This window comes from Rhipicephalus sanguineus, chromosome 7 (assembly GCF_013339695.2).
Source record: "Rhipicephalus sanguineus isolate Rsan-2018 chromosome 7, BIME_Rsan_1.4, whole genome shotgun sequence".
Taxonomy (NCBI): Eukaryota; Metazoa; Arthropoda; class Arachnida; order Ixodida; family Ixodidae; genus Rhipicephalus; species Rhipicephalus sanguineus.
The window spans coordinates 94,747,910-94,762,256 of NC_051182.1; the positions used below are offsets into that span (position 1 = coordinate 94,747,910).

Below are 14,347 nucleotides of genomic sequence, written 5' to 3' on the forward strand. Positions count from 1 at the left end.
GGTTGGAGGCATTGCAAGCTATCTGCACCTCATCTGGTTTCGAACTGCCTGCGTGATCAGCCCATGATCACGGAGGTAGTGCAAGGCGGAGATGTCATAAGATCATGTCATCATGTGACGCCAAGTTGTGTGTCGTCATGATGACGTCATAGTGACGTAATGTTGACAGCACACATTTTGGCGTTATATGACGTCATGCGGATGTCATCATGTGATGATGATTTTTTGCATCACGCGTGTTGACGCCGATGGTCAAATTTCGCGTTTGATGAGGTATCTAAGGCTCTCGCCTTAACTAAAAAAAACCGAGAGGCACCCAAGCATTTCACATTTTCAATAAACGATAACAAGGAATATGGGCGAGCATCACCACGAACGTGCCAGTCTGCAGATGAACTTTCCGTAGTAAAGTGTCCCTTGAGCTTAGATACTCTCAGAAGAATTATAATGGCGTCACGGAGGACTGCACAGAAAAAGTTTATTGATTTTTGAATGTGTGCATGTAATACTCACAAAGCATCGGCGTACAAATAACAGTCCAGCGTTCGCTCAGCTATATCCAGAAAATTCGCAAGAAATGTTGACTTGACGCAAACGCAGTCAGATTCTATCCAAGCCGCCAAATCAATCCGAACTAGTTCAATCTCTTCAGTGCGTTGAACGAACTGCAGATCAAAAATAAAAGGGGTCTATGCTTGAGCTTACAGCACACACGTCCATACACACACACACACACACACACACACATATATATATATATATATATATATATATATATATATATATATATATATATATATATATATATATATATATATATGTCACAGAGGTAGGCTGAAGGGAGAGGAAAAAGACGAGAGGGAAGTGATGGGGCCCTCTGGCCCTCTGCGTGGTAGGCGAGTATTCTACCACAGAGCCACGCCGGTGCTTTCAACTCCTGCGCAAAAAGGCCAGATGTAGGCGTCATATCGGGCGAGGAATCATGTTAACATATGTAATGTAGCGCGGTACACGAGTAAAATAAAACCAGCCTTTACACAATGCAAACTGCGTAACTAGTGGGTTTTTGAAGCTTCCCACCCATTACAAAAGGCTCCTCGGTAATTCTTCATTGTCATCAGCCACAGCATCAGCAATGTGCATATAATGGTTTACAGATGTTTAGCGGGTACCTCGCTTCTTCGCACAATCACGAATAGTAACATGGTAGGTGCTTCCATACCTCGCAAAACCTACGATCATTTATGGCGTAGTGGGTACCTTGCAAGTGTACATGATGTAGCCGCCCCAAGATTCTTTACAACAGGCTCTGAAAGGCCGATCCTCCTGCTTTTGCTGTAACTGTGTTGCGTGTGCCACGCAGGCGTGACGTTTTCTTTTTCCCACTGAACGCGATAGCGGTTACGGAAACCGGTGCCGACGGTGGACAGCTACGCCACCCAAATCGGCTGTTCTTGTGATCTCATAGCAGCTTTGCTGTGAAAAAAGTATAACACAGAACCAATAGAGAATGTTTTCTGTGCAGGCAGCTTGGTAGAAACGATGACTGCATTGGTCGCTGCAGAATGCTCCCTTCGCCCATGCACCCCTCTGCAAAAAGTTCTGCGGACGTACTTGAGCGCCACGTGCTTCCGCGAGCCTCGACAAGCCAATCTTTCACACCACCCCGTCTCTCTTTTCGGGTTCTGAAACCCGGAAATGTTCATGGCTGATTCTGCGGGGACTAGTGACACAAAACACAAGATCGCGTGATGCCGCTCTGCGTACGCTTCTGGGAAGCTGCTCAATGCCGCTGAATGCTCGCGTTGTTAGGCGCATTTTATGTATTACTTTATTTTTGGTCAACAAATGACGGGACAAGAAGAAAACCCTACGATTTTGGCCAATGGCGTGTTTGGGTTTTCGCAACTCGCATAATCGTAGAACTCTGAGGCTGAAGCCCATAGACACTAACGCCAGATATCCCTCTAGTGTATCATCAGGTCCGCCGCGGTGGCGTAGCGGTTACTGTGCTCGGGTGCTGACCCGGAGTTCACAGTTTCAATCCCGGGCTCCCGGCCGCGACGGTCGTATTTTGATGGAGGCGAAATGGTAGAGACCCGTGTACTGTGCGCTATGAGTGCGCGTTTAAAGAACACCAGATGGTCCAATGCTCCGGAGCACTCCACTACGGCGTCCCTGTCGTGGTTCTGGGAGTAAAGCCCCAGATATTATTATTAGTGCATCATTAGGAAACAATGATTCGCTCCACACTGTTACCAGGCCATTTAAGATCACTTGGCCAACTGTGGTCGATCAAAATAAACACAAAGGTTACTGCACATCTTCTTTCGAATTTATTCACTTGTTCACATACACGCTAATTTTTAATGAGCGGGCTGCAACGCCATAAGAATGAACGCCAAGTACAATAAAAACGCAATACAAAATGAAATGAAATGCAACACAAAATGCCAAGTACAATACAATAAAAATACAATACAAAGTGAAGTGAAATACAAACCGAAATGCCAAGTACAATACATTAAAACATTTCAACAAAGTTCGTATGATCCACAAGACTTATGTGCAGTGAAAACACTATATTAAATGTAGGTTACGAATATTAAACGGCGTTTTGTTCACTTTATCAGACGGGTCCTCTTTTCGGTGCAAGTTTGGCCTGCTTTAGAATCTAGTCATCACAATTAACATTTGTCGTGGGAATACATGACCTTTTTAAATCAATCTCGTCGAAGTTAGGGTATATGAACTTCCTACTTTCCCACCACATCAGTGGATCTGAAGTGGCGGGAAAGACTCGCGCAGCTCGCTCGCACAGAGCGAGCGAGTAGCGCGAGTCTGCCCGCAGCGGCCAACACTGGTCGGGCAGTAACCGAAAATGAATCCACGAGACCTCTGCATATGCCTCTGGATAAAACCATAGCGGCAGGTGGGCACCCGCGGAGAAAGCCGAAGGCGAGGAGGTTGCGAGTCCTGCGAGCAACATGCGAGAAAGGAGAAAGGGGCAGTTGTTTTCTTGTATCGGCTATAGATGGCGTGAAAGCCGCACTCAGAACTCAGAAAACCAGCCTACCTCTCTCACGGAACGCGAACTCAAACGGAGTGGTTCAATTGGTTCAACCAGCGGTTCAGCAGTGAGCGAGAGCGAACTACCGCTGAGTAAGCGAGAGAAAACCGCCTCTCACGGAGCCAGAAAGAACCGCCGCCGCCGCCGCGGCTCATTGAGCGAAAGAGAACCAGAGAACCGTCATGGCAGTCGCTAAGTTGGCTCACTCGGCTCAGTGGCTCAGTGAGCCGTCTCCCAAAGTACCGCCGCTCACTTTTACTGAGCCGCGGATCACTCGTTCCTTTAAAGGAGCCGCTCAATCGATCCGTCTCGCTCATGAGCGACCCATCTCTAATCTCGCTAGAAATCACTGAAACACCATTGTCTGAGCCGATAGGTCACACGGTCTCCCTTTGAGTAATCAGGTAGAAGAGTGCACATTTCAAGTGTAGGGGCAGATCTGCGATACCACATGATTTAGCCAGAAATACCGTGACGCGAGGCGTTCGCTCAAACTCGATTGCGTGAGCCGGCAGGCCACGTTGTCTCGCTTTGACAAATGAGGTGTAAGCGCGCTGTCACTGATCCCGTTAATGGGGATGCCCATCGCCGGACGGATTCCAAGGGCGGACGTATCGGCCCCCCGAAACGCACCACGAAAGCGTGGACAATTTAGAGTTGGTCCTTATAGTGCGCCAGCGAACGCCGTTTGTGGTCCGAAGACCGAGTCAGGGCCGAGAGTCGATGACACAAACGAAATGTATTCTCAGTTAAGGCAGCACAAACATCACAAACACATGCACACTCGGCTGGTACCAGTTACTATTTCGCAATATAATTCAGATGGTGTTAACACAAGGGGAACTAAACGAACAGATCACGTGCTACAAATGCAATCTCACGCATTACGACTATTCAAGAACAGGTCTTGAATATTCAACAGCGTATTTAGTCCACAATTCCTGGACTGTACTTGAATGCTTCTCTTCCAGGAAACACTCACGTAACTTGCCACTGCTCACACGGCGTCGTCATCCGATTTTTCTAGATCGATGATCGACTGACCGTACATCATAAACACTTCTCTTTTTGGTTGGCGGAGCCACACTCAACATAACTTCACCTTCTCCGGACCGACTGACTCCCCTCGCTGGTCCTCGGTGCACGCTTTTATCTCCTCTCCCCGGGTTCCAAAAGCGTCGGGAGTGTTCTTCGGCGTGCAGCACAGCCTAAGCTAGGGAAAGGGCGCGTACTTTCTCGCCGATTCCGCTCGCGGTGGCCTCACTCGGCGTCGCGTCATGCTTTCCCTTGAGATGATTCCTGGCTTTACCGCGCGTTTAACTGGTTGTCTGCGTCTGGCTCGAGTGGGTTAGAGTCACTGGAAAATCAGAGTACAGCAAAGGTAGGTTGCACGCGGGCAACATTGGGCGGCGGCGGCCATTCCCCTTCCAGACCGTCCGGCGCGTTGCTAGCGTGTGTTGAGAAGTGACCGATCTTTTCGCCTCGGTGCCGTGTTGCGCTCTGCGGAACGGCATTATGTGTGTGTGTTCCTTCAAGAGGGTATTAGAAGCAATTTCGAGTCATCGACAGTTATGAATCGACTGCGCGGTTAGCGGTGTAACTAATGAAGCGTGCGGCGAATGTTGCCATGTGCTCGCGAACTCGCTTCATGGCTTCATCGGTCTCTTTTCGTGTTACGCCCGGGAGTGTTCGCTAGGTCCGGAGCTGTAAACATAGTTGTATTAGCGCAGTGACATCGCGCGAGATGCCATTTACTTCGGCATTTGGTGAATCTTGACCGTTTGCGCTAGCTTTGCAGTCATTCTTCAGGTTCACTGCACTTGAGAACGTTATCGAACAACATCGAGAACATTCAACATTGCGTCCTTCGACTGATCGCTGACGCATGCCTTGCTTGCGCACCATGATTGTTGTTCAACTGGTTTATATGTGTAGTAGAAGTTGTGTGTGTACGATTATTGGAAGTTGTGCGCGACGTATTTATGTCTTCATTCGGAACTCCAGCAGCCGAACGCACGGGCGAGTCGGCGTGCGGTAGGTGAGGTGCATCTCATATTGCGATACGTAGAAAGCAGGTCATCAAAATGATTGACATCACTACTTAATTGTTTCATTTCCTATTTCTTTTCTCCTTAATATTCGCAACGTTGAGGTGCATTTGCAAATTTTTTGCTGTGATCCGACAAACAGTTTTTTTTTGCGTTGCCAACGCGTAAGCAGCTGGGTTTCAGTTTCTGCACTGCTGCACATTTTTTTCATAATGCACTTTTAATAAAACGTCCTCGGCACGGTGCTTTATGTTCTTTTGATCAGAAATAGCACACCCCTGAAATTTTTGAAGCGCATGCTACTGCAACACAGTATGTATATAGACCTAGGGCTCGCATAAAATCGACTCCCTCAATGCGTGGTATCTGCCTTGTAATTTTTTTTTGCTGTGACCATTTCTCATCCACTAAAGAGTATTTTGAGAGTACGCTAGGCGCAATGCAGCATTAGCAAGGTTTTTGTTTGCAACAAATTTGAGAATACGCTTAATAACATTGCCTTATACCCACTTTATCAACAGTGTTCCCCGCATCTGCTTTGCGCAATGGCAAATGATCACGCCACAATCACCTTCAAGTTATACCTGTAAACATTTATTATTTTATTAAATCTTTGATTTCGCTCTCGTGCGTGACACGCTTATAACTCGAACAGCATGCGTAATCTGTTCAACAGATCAAGACATAAACAGCCGAGCAAATAGAAAGGTATGTAGTTTTTAATATCGCTGACGACAGCGAACCGAAAGGGTGACGTATCCTGTCGCATGAGACCTTTTCCAGCAAAGTTAGGGTAGTTCACTGCAGGAAGCAGTGTTCTTCGAGGGGGCAAATTAATTCCGGCCAACTATGCAGCCACGTAGAACGGTGCTCTTTGACATTAATGTTTCCCACATGGCATGCAGAAATAAACGAGATTCCCAGAGTAGCTCACCAGTAATGTTCAATTGCTGGAGAGCTACTCTCTGGCATCTGCATGCTGTGGCGTAGCCAGGGGGTGGCACACCGGACCCCCCCCCCTCCATTTTTTTGTCCTGTGGCATACATAGCACGAAATGACACTCGACCACATCTGCCTGCCAGGCCCCCTTCAGATCAAGGAGGTGCGCCCCCACCCCCGAAAAAATTTCTGCTTACACGCCTGCCTGTGTGACGCGTTTAAAGAAGCGACAAAGTACTTCTAGGGACCGTGGTACTGCTAAATGTCCGGCCACACTGCATTGAGCGCGCCTGCATCCAAGGCGCTTGGAAGAGACATGGCGGCGAGAGCTCACGCGATGCGAGTAAGTCAATCGCGTCGGCGGCGGCGCGCGGAAATCAGATGCAATACTCTGAAATTTTTACGGTGATTCTAGAGTGGCTGAGGGGGCAGCGCCGCGCCGGCGTCCTTTAATACTTGGTTTTTCGTTGTTCGCGCTTCTTGGGCGAGCGGCTGGCGCCGTGCTATCCCGCTGCCGTTTGAAAGCGGCCGCGCGCGCGCTTTATTGACGCGCTCGTTTGTGACACGAGTGCATTTTAAATCTAGCGCCGAACTTTTGACGCCACGTGATATCGCTAGCCAATCACACATACTCGCGCGCTTACAGCTTCACTGTCCGACGGTTTTTGCAGCAAGGAACTGGCTGGCATTTGCTTTGTCAACTAGGAAACAGAAATTATTACAGAAATAAAGCCAGCGGATTACAGTAAGAAAACCCAGCTGATTAGCTTTGTAAAGTGTCACTACAAACACTGTAGAGCACAGGGACAGAATGTTGTCAGAATGAGTTTATCGTAGTGGCACACTTATGGGACAATTTTTTGTTTGTTTTCTCCGGTTATTTGTGACGGAAGTTTCTTCAAATTTTAACTCAGCTGTGGAGGAAACGTTGATGCCCTTTTTGTTTTTGTGTCTCTGTAAATTCCCCGTCACAAGCAATTTGTTTGCATGAAAACGTGAGCGGTCACCTGTGCTGCAATAGCCCTGCGTGATGAGCAGGCTAGATTACGCTTACCTGCAAGGCTTTCTGATAAAGGTCTGTAGCTTGTTGTTCACGCTTTTCTTTGTCTTTTTGCTGTTTCTTCCTGACAGCTTCTTCAGATTTGTCTATAGGTGTAAAAAAAAGATAATTGTTCGTCATTTATCACTGTTTTTAATGCGACGACAAAAGATTTTGTAGTTGCAATGAAAAAAAGAAATCATCGCGAGCATAAATGCGGGGATCCGTTATTGCGATACGTCAGGAAGTATCTAATGCCCTCGCGTGCCGCGGCCACGGTTTACAGACTCAAAACCTTCCACGGTCCAGCCATGACAGCTTGTGTCGAATGCTTTCCTGGTGTCGACTGCCGGTATAAACTTCTCTCCCGAGTCTGCGGCTGGGTGCGGGACGTCGTGCTACGCAAGGAGGAACACGTCCTATGCTTATAGATGTGGCCTGAATCCGAACATGTTGCTGGGTACAAGCTTTTTTGTGTCTATAATAAAGGGGCCCTCCAACACTTTTATTGAAGCGCCTACATCGCTGCCAACCGCAACAATGCGTAGTGGCGCTTGTGAGAACTATTGCGGGCGGAAATGAAGGAGTGGAGCGGAGGCCTGTGATAGGATAAATGTAACGTTAGAAACGGGAAACAGCGCAGTAAAAGACGACAACAACAACAAAAAAAAGGAACACACCACACCACACGCAGCGCTAGAAGTAATCGCGGCGTCGCTAAAAAGGGGAATTATTATTGGGTTTCGTTTCTCTTTGGCATGATTTTTCAATGAACGCCGAATAGACTAACACGGACTTTGTCAGCTTGATAACCTTGCGCCGGCCCAAGAATGCGTCGAGCGCCACGGCGCTGGAAGAACTGCGGGGTTGGGGGGAGGGGTGCCCCAGGCGCCGTTGTTTGACGAAACTGAATGAAGAAAAGTGTAAGAGCGTTGATATAGACGCCGTCGCAACAAGACAGCTGACTGAATCTGCAAAACATGATCGAGGCGTGCACAAACTGCCTCGTTTCGCACGTGCGGTTCACTCTTCAAGCCCCACATTTTTTGGTACTAGCGCAACGGCGTCATCATTACGTTGTAAGAACGAAAAAAAAAAAAACGGCATGCAAGCTTCCCGTACGTAGGAGCTTTCAGCTTATTTCATTGGAACGCTCTCAAACGTCACAGGGCGAGTGAAATGTGGTCAGGTGACCCCGCGAAGACGTTTATTTTTACTTCGTACAATACTGCAGACCCAAGCAGGAGAGGATGTACATAAAAAAGACACACAAAAGGGAAAAGATAAAAAGTTAGTGCGCAGCAAGGGTGAGGTGGATGTCAATGAATTCAGCTCTGTGATTGTTCACGGGAAGAATGAATATTTAGTTCTTGCCATTACAGGTTAGCTTATTCATCCATCCATCCATTACAGGTTTGATTTAATGAGTATGCTTGTGACGTAAGGCTCGACCGTTGTGCTTTTTCAAGTAACCATCAGCTTTTATTCCCAGCTTACCAAAATAAACGGAAGCTAAAACTTCAAACGTCCCTGTTTTTTTGTTCTTTTTGATAGTGGCTGTAATTCGGCCAACTCTAACATGGCCTAAGGTGAATCAAGACGTCTGAAACGTTTGTAAACGTAGCGGGCAAACTCGAATTTTTTCGAGTTTTTCTATGTTTACCTGGGTGTAAGGTACCCAAGCAGCACTGCCGTATTCGAAAGAGTGTGTAATAATTGTTTTGTAGGTCTTAAATCTGAGGGGAGGAGGGGATTCGCCCAACTTATAGTTCAGAAGGCCTAATTTTTTTCGGGCTGTGGAGCTTATGTTATTTATACGGGTCGACCAGTTAAGAGTGGAAGTTAATATTATTCCTAAATATTTGTACGCCTGAACTTCTTCAAAGGGGTTATTTTTTACATGATAAGTAAAAGGAAGTTTGTTGCATTTGTTAGTGATGCTCATGTGCACAGTTTTCTGCAGGTCAATTACCATTTCCCATTTATTGCACGATTGTGCCAATTTATTTAAAGTGCTATTCAGGGTGGCTTGGTCAGATACAGAATTTACAGGCGTAAATATGACGCAGTCATCTGCGAATAACTTCAAACAAACAGACGAGTCCGCTACACCTTGAATGTTGTTAATGCAAATATTAAAGAACAGTAGACCCAGGATGAACCCCAGCGGAACTCCTGAGTACGCATCCAAGAGCCGCGAACTGGATCCGTCAATGTTTACGTATTGTTTTCGATTGGATAGTTAGGTTTTAACCCGGTGAATATAGTGCAAGGGTAAGCCAATTGCTCTCATATTTTAATATATTAACTTTGAATGCGTTACCTTGTCAAATGCACTGGAAAAATCTAATAGTATTAAATCAATCTGACCATCTTTTTCGACAACCTTGGTAAATTCATGAACTGTTGGGACTTATTGGCTTACGGTGGGGAATCTATGCCGGAAGCCGTGCGGTGCATCAGTTATTATGTGTTCTTGCGCTAAAAAGTCATTCATGTATGTCGCTAATATATGCTCAAGCGTTTTACAGGAACAAGAAGTTAGGGATATAGGACGGCAGTCATCTATCTGTAATGAGGAACCCTTTTAAAAACAGGGATGAATTTTGAGCCACGCCAGTCATCAGGTAACCGGGCCTTATCGATACACTTCTGAAAAATTGTTGCTAAAAGGGGAGCCACTTGTACTGCTTACCTTTTAATACAAGCGTTTGGAAGATTATCCGGTCCTGGCGACTTCTTAATGTCTAAGCGCAAGAGAAGCTCAGTCACGCCTTCAGTAGATATACTGTGTTATTATTTTCGTTATCGTAGAATTCTTTGGATAGAGACTTCGTAAGCCTGGGCACAAAGTCTGGGCATGAAGCTTTATTCTGGGTACACGTTCTTTCAAGTAACGCGCGCAGTTAATACCATTGAATACCCTCGAAATGCATTGGTTGGTAAGTCCATGGGCCACACCGCAGTCCCAAACGTTTAGCAAAGTTCATTGTGGGCAAGAAATGGTTCGAAATTCCTCAGTTGCTGAGAGCACTGTTTTAACACGAAAATATTTATGCCGGGATCCACCAAGACTCTTATGACGTATTTCCGTCACGGAAGTACCTCAGCAAAATGAACGCAATGAGATGGCAAAGAAAAAAGAAACTAAGAAAAAGTTCCGTAGACGGGAGTCCAACCCATGACCTCTCGGTCCGCGACGATGGCTGGCGGTCGTTTAGCCCACTGAGCTACCGCCAAACACATTACGGAGGCGACATGAGCGCGCCTTTTATCGTTCACACTTTCCTCTCGCAGTGCTCTTGAACTGATGGATGGTTGCTGTGAGCGTCCCCTTTTTAACGGGGCGGTGACATCTGTGCCACCAGGCTCGAAAAAAACAAAACAAAACGCGCCGTTGTTACGACCGTGTCATTCTGCGCGTTTCCAATACAAGTTTAATTTCGTCAACGCTTTAACACACCGTGAGGTGGCAAGCCCAAGCATCGCTAATAGAATCCATCGATATCCAAAAACAGTTCTCCGAAGCTCGCCTGGCTGTCGCACCGCATTCCCCCCTCGCCCTATGAGAAGTAACGACCAGGCTAGAGGGAAGCCACCACGCGCGTAGCGTTGCTCTTCGCATTTCAAGACGTTTTGAAGGAGTGCACATGGAGTTCAATGTTTATTATGTGCTTGTTAATGCCATCTTTGCGCGGGATTCACGTTATGCGGTGTCCACGTATACGTTAAGAACTTCAGCTACGGCAAGGGTTAAATCACGATCACGGGCGTTAGTCATCGGTACGGAGATGTGCCACTAGGCGTTAACGTGAGTGAGATGCGTCCAAATCAAGCGGTGCAATATCTGCCAAACAACAGTAGACATTGTACAAGCTCCCATATACCAATGCACTATAAACAATGAACTACTTCTGTGACCTCACGTTTCACTTTCGTGTTACACCGATTCCTATGACGGAGGGATCAGCCATCATTTTAAATGCAAAGCATTTCTTAGCGAACCTCAGGCACTTTGGCCGTTTCTATCTATCTATCTATCTATCTATCTATCTATCTATCTATCTATCTATCTATCTATCTATCTATCTATCTATCTATCTATCTATCTATCTATCTATCTAGATATCTATCTATCTAGCCGCCTACGTCTGGGGTCTCTCCTGCTCGTCTCCATAACTTGTAACATATCAAAATTTGCATAGCAGGGGATCAGTGCATGACGAACACGATTCACTGGTCATGACATGAATAACGCAAAATACCTGTCGCGTACGTCATCACACCCTTTCTCTCAGTCACGTTCGGCACATACCCGTAAACCAGAGAATGTTAAGCGGGCGTGCGCCACAGCTCGTACAGAGTCTCGACCAACATGGTAACCTCGAACACACACATTGACACGCAAGAAAAGTGACAGTAATAATAATTGTTGGGGTTTTATGTCCGAAAACCACGATATGATATGAGAGACGCCGTAGCGAAGGGCTCCAGAAATTTTGACCATCGGGTATTCTTTAATGTGCACCGAGATCACACAGAACACGGGCATCTAGCAATTTGCGTCCATCGAAATGTGACCGCCGCGGTCGGATCGAACCCACGACCTTCGGGTCAGCAGCCGAGCTCCTTAACCACTACACCACCGCGGCGGACGCAACTACCATCCACTCGTCTACGTGGTCCGCAACGTGGACCGCGTGGATTACGATAAAACCGGAGTGAATGCTTCTTACAATAAATCGGCTGAGAGAACCAGGCCTCCCATCATTATCGGTGACTTCAACATTGATTTATCAAGACCCAACAACGCTTGGTCCTTATACTGCGTGAAAGACGGATTGGTTGTGGAGAGGGCATCATAAGGCCTCGCTGCCACGTTCACAACAGGAGCCATCATAGATCATTTCATCGTAAGAGGCATCCAGGATTTCCACCAGCTGCACGATACTTCGCACTACACTACATTTAGGCTCCTCATTGCTGCGATCACGAACGGGTCCGATTAACAAGTCCGGTCTAGCTGCTGGTGCTCATTGATCATGGTCATGATGACTTTGTTCAAGAACTGTCAAGAACCCCTTCTACACATACACACGGGTTCGTGAAACGCGCGTGCGTTCTCCGTCATAACGGACAAATATAAGCATAACAACTGTAACTGTGACTGTAACGTACGTGCAGTGCGCCTGCGCGTGCCACTAGGCTGTGTATATATCTAGGGAAACTTTCCTGAATGAAGCTTAGTTGCAAGCAACGCCTGTCCTGTGCATCTGTGTTCCTTCATTGTCCTGTTCAGATTCGCCCCATTTAGTACTGAAGAATATAAGCAGTACATATCAGCTTACCGGCTCTAGTGTTGTTAACACCCATGTCGCTGTTGCCATCGTTACGCAACTGTAAACAACTGCAGTGAAACCTCGGTGATACGAATTTCACGGGACCACCAAAAATATTCGTATCATCCGAAATTCGTACTACGAGAAAGCATGGAAAATTAGCATGTGGCAAAAGAAAGCTGGCGTACATTTTCATTTATTGTTTGTCAGGGCTGCGGCAACGTCAGGAAGAATCCTGAATGATTGTCAGTTGTTTTTAGATGTCGGAAATCATACCAGCACTCGTAAATATACGGCCCGTACGCGCGTTTAAATAATGAACCAGGTGCGTTGTGACCCGCGAAACTCGGAGGCCGTGACGCGTCTCTGAAGGTTTATTCTGACCGTAAGAAAAGCGTCTTAGATGCGAAGCATCTTATGGTGGAGTTCAATCCGGTGGTCGTGTGCGGCGTGACTACCCTTACTGCGCATGCGCAAGCTCTCTCCACACACCTCTTCTCCACTCCCCATCTCCGCTACCCCTCTCCCTCTCCGCTCCCCTCTCCTCCTGTCAACTCCCTCTCCCTCTGAAACGCGGGCTCGACATGCCGAAACGCTGCTTCGCATTACCTCATGGTCCCGTTTAGCGGGAGATGTTTCTTACACCGTGATTCTGACGATTTGCTGGTGTGGCGGGCATGCCCACGCTTGTGCTCTCGAGCTCGCACGTGCTTGGCACGTCTTCCGCGACAGCGCAGACAGCACCTCTTCGAACCTTGGTGGTAGCGAACGTTCGTATCAAACGTCGCTGGATGAAAATCGGTTCGCAACAACCGTACGCCATTACATTGAGGCCAATAAGCCTTGGCCGGGACCATGGAGGAAGGAATACTAAGGAGAGGCCCTGACGTCACACTCTTGAAGCCCCCACATCGCAAACACCCTCATCGCCTCCTAGCGAAGGCGCAGCGAAACATTTCGCGATTTCAGTTGCGACGTTTGCAAGCGCATGCGCGCATTGCGAAACTTTGCAGCCTTTTTTTTGTTTGTTTGTTTTTCGCCGTGCAAGCGGTGTAGTCGATTCACGCATGCTGCTCTTTGTGTGTGTTCTTTAGGAAAGCTACGCAATGCCCAGCTGTTGCGTATACCCTGTGCGAATCGCGTGTATACCGCGACCAGTACCGGGTGTCACTTTTCATGTGTACGTATACGTTCGTTTCATTACTGATCACTAAGGCATGGTATTTGCATGCGGAGCACTCGGATGTGCGCTCTGTTGCTTCTTACTCGTTGTGTCAACTCGGAACACACGTGAAATTTTGTTTTTGGCGTCTGACGCGCCGTGCATACCATGCGCTGAAGACATCGTACGTTTTAGAGGCTGTGTCGTTCAAACGAAAGGGCAATAAACTTTTGTTGTTGTTATCGGACTACGTGGTGTATGTATCGTGCGGTGTGCGCTCGCTGCGTGCTTGTGTTGTGTGCGCACTGAAATTACAAACTTTACGTGCACGATCGCGTACACAATACAGCGGTGTCTTCTTTTCGACGTGAAGTTACGTCAACTATAGGTTGGCGTTGCGCCGAATAGCTACTGCGCTCACTCCATATACACGAGCAAAGAACCGCTAATCGGGCAATAGATCTGGAAATCGGGCTACAACAAAGGAAAAGAAAGGCCAAACGCCCAGCAGAACGCGTAAGTCACTGCTTGGTGAGTTCGAATACGATGAGGCAGGGGCAGAATGTTTTTGATTACGGCACGTACCGGTAATTTCTGTACTGTTGCACAAAAACGCTCCTCGAAGAACTTCAGCACGCAACGCTCGGGCCTGCCGCGCACGAACAGCCTGGTAAACGTCTGCTTGCAACATTTTACTGCGTGCGAACCGCACAATACCCGCTAAGTTTACGCCGGGACTACAAATCCGA

The 14,347-nt window shown here is 47.3% G+C and overlaps 1 protein-coding gene across 4 annotated transcripts in view; it reads right to left on the bottom strand.

The window, feature by feature from the left end:
• The window catches only part of LOC119399599 (uncharacterized), a 137,440-nt gene that overhangs the window by 54,849 nt on the left and 68,244 nt on the right, over positions 1-14,347 (bottom strand). For all 4 annotated transcript variants that reach the window (XM_037666405.2, XM_037666403.2, XM_037666404.2 and 1 more), the window contains exons 3-4: positions 7,113-7,204; positions 514-665 (exon numbers count right to left, since the gene is read on the bottom strand). In XM_037666405.2, the coding sequence (XP_037522333.1) occupies positions 514-665; positions 7,113-7,204 (244 nt within the window). The remainder of the gene's footprint in view (positions 1-513; positions 666-7,112; positions 7,205-14,347) is intronic.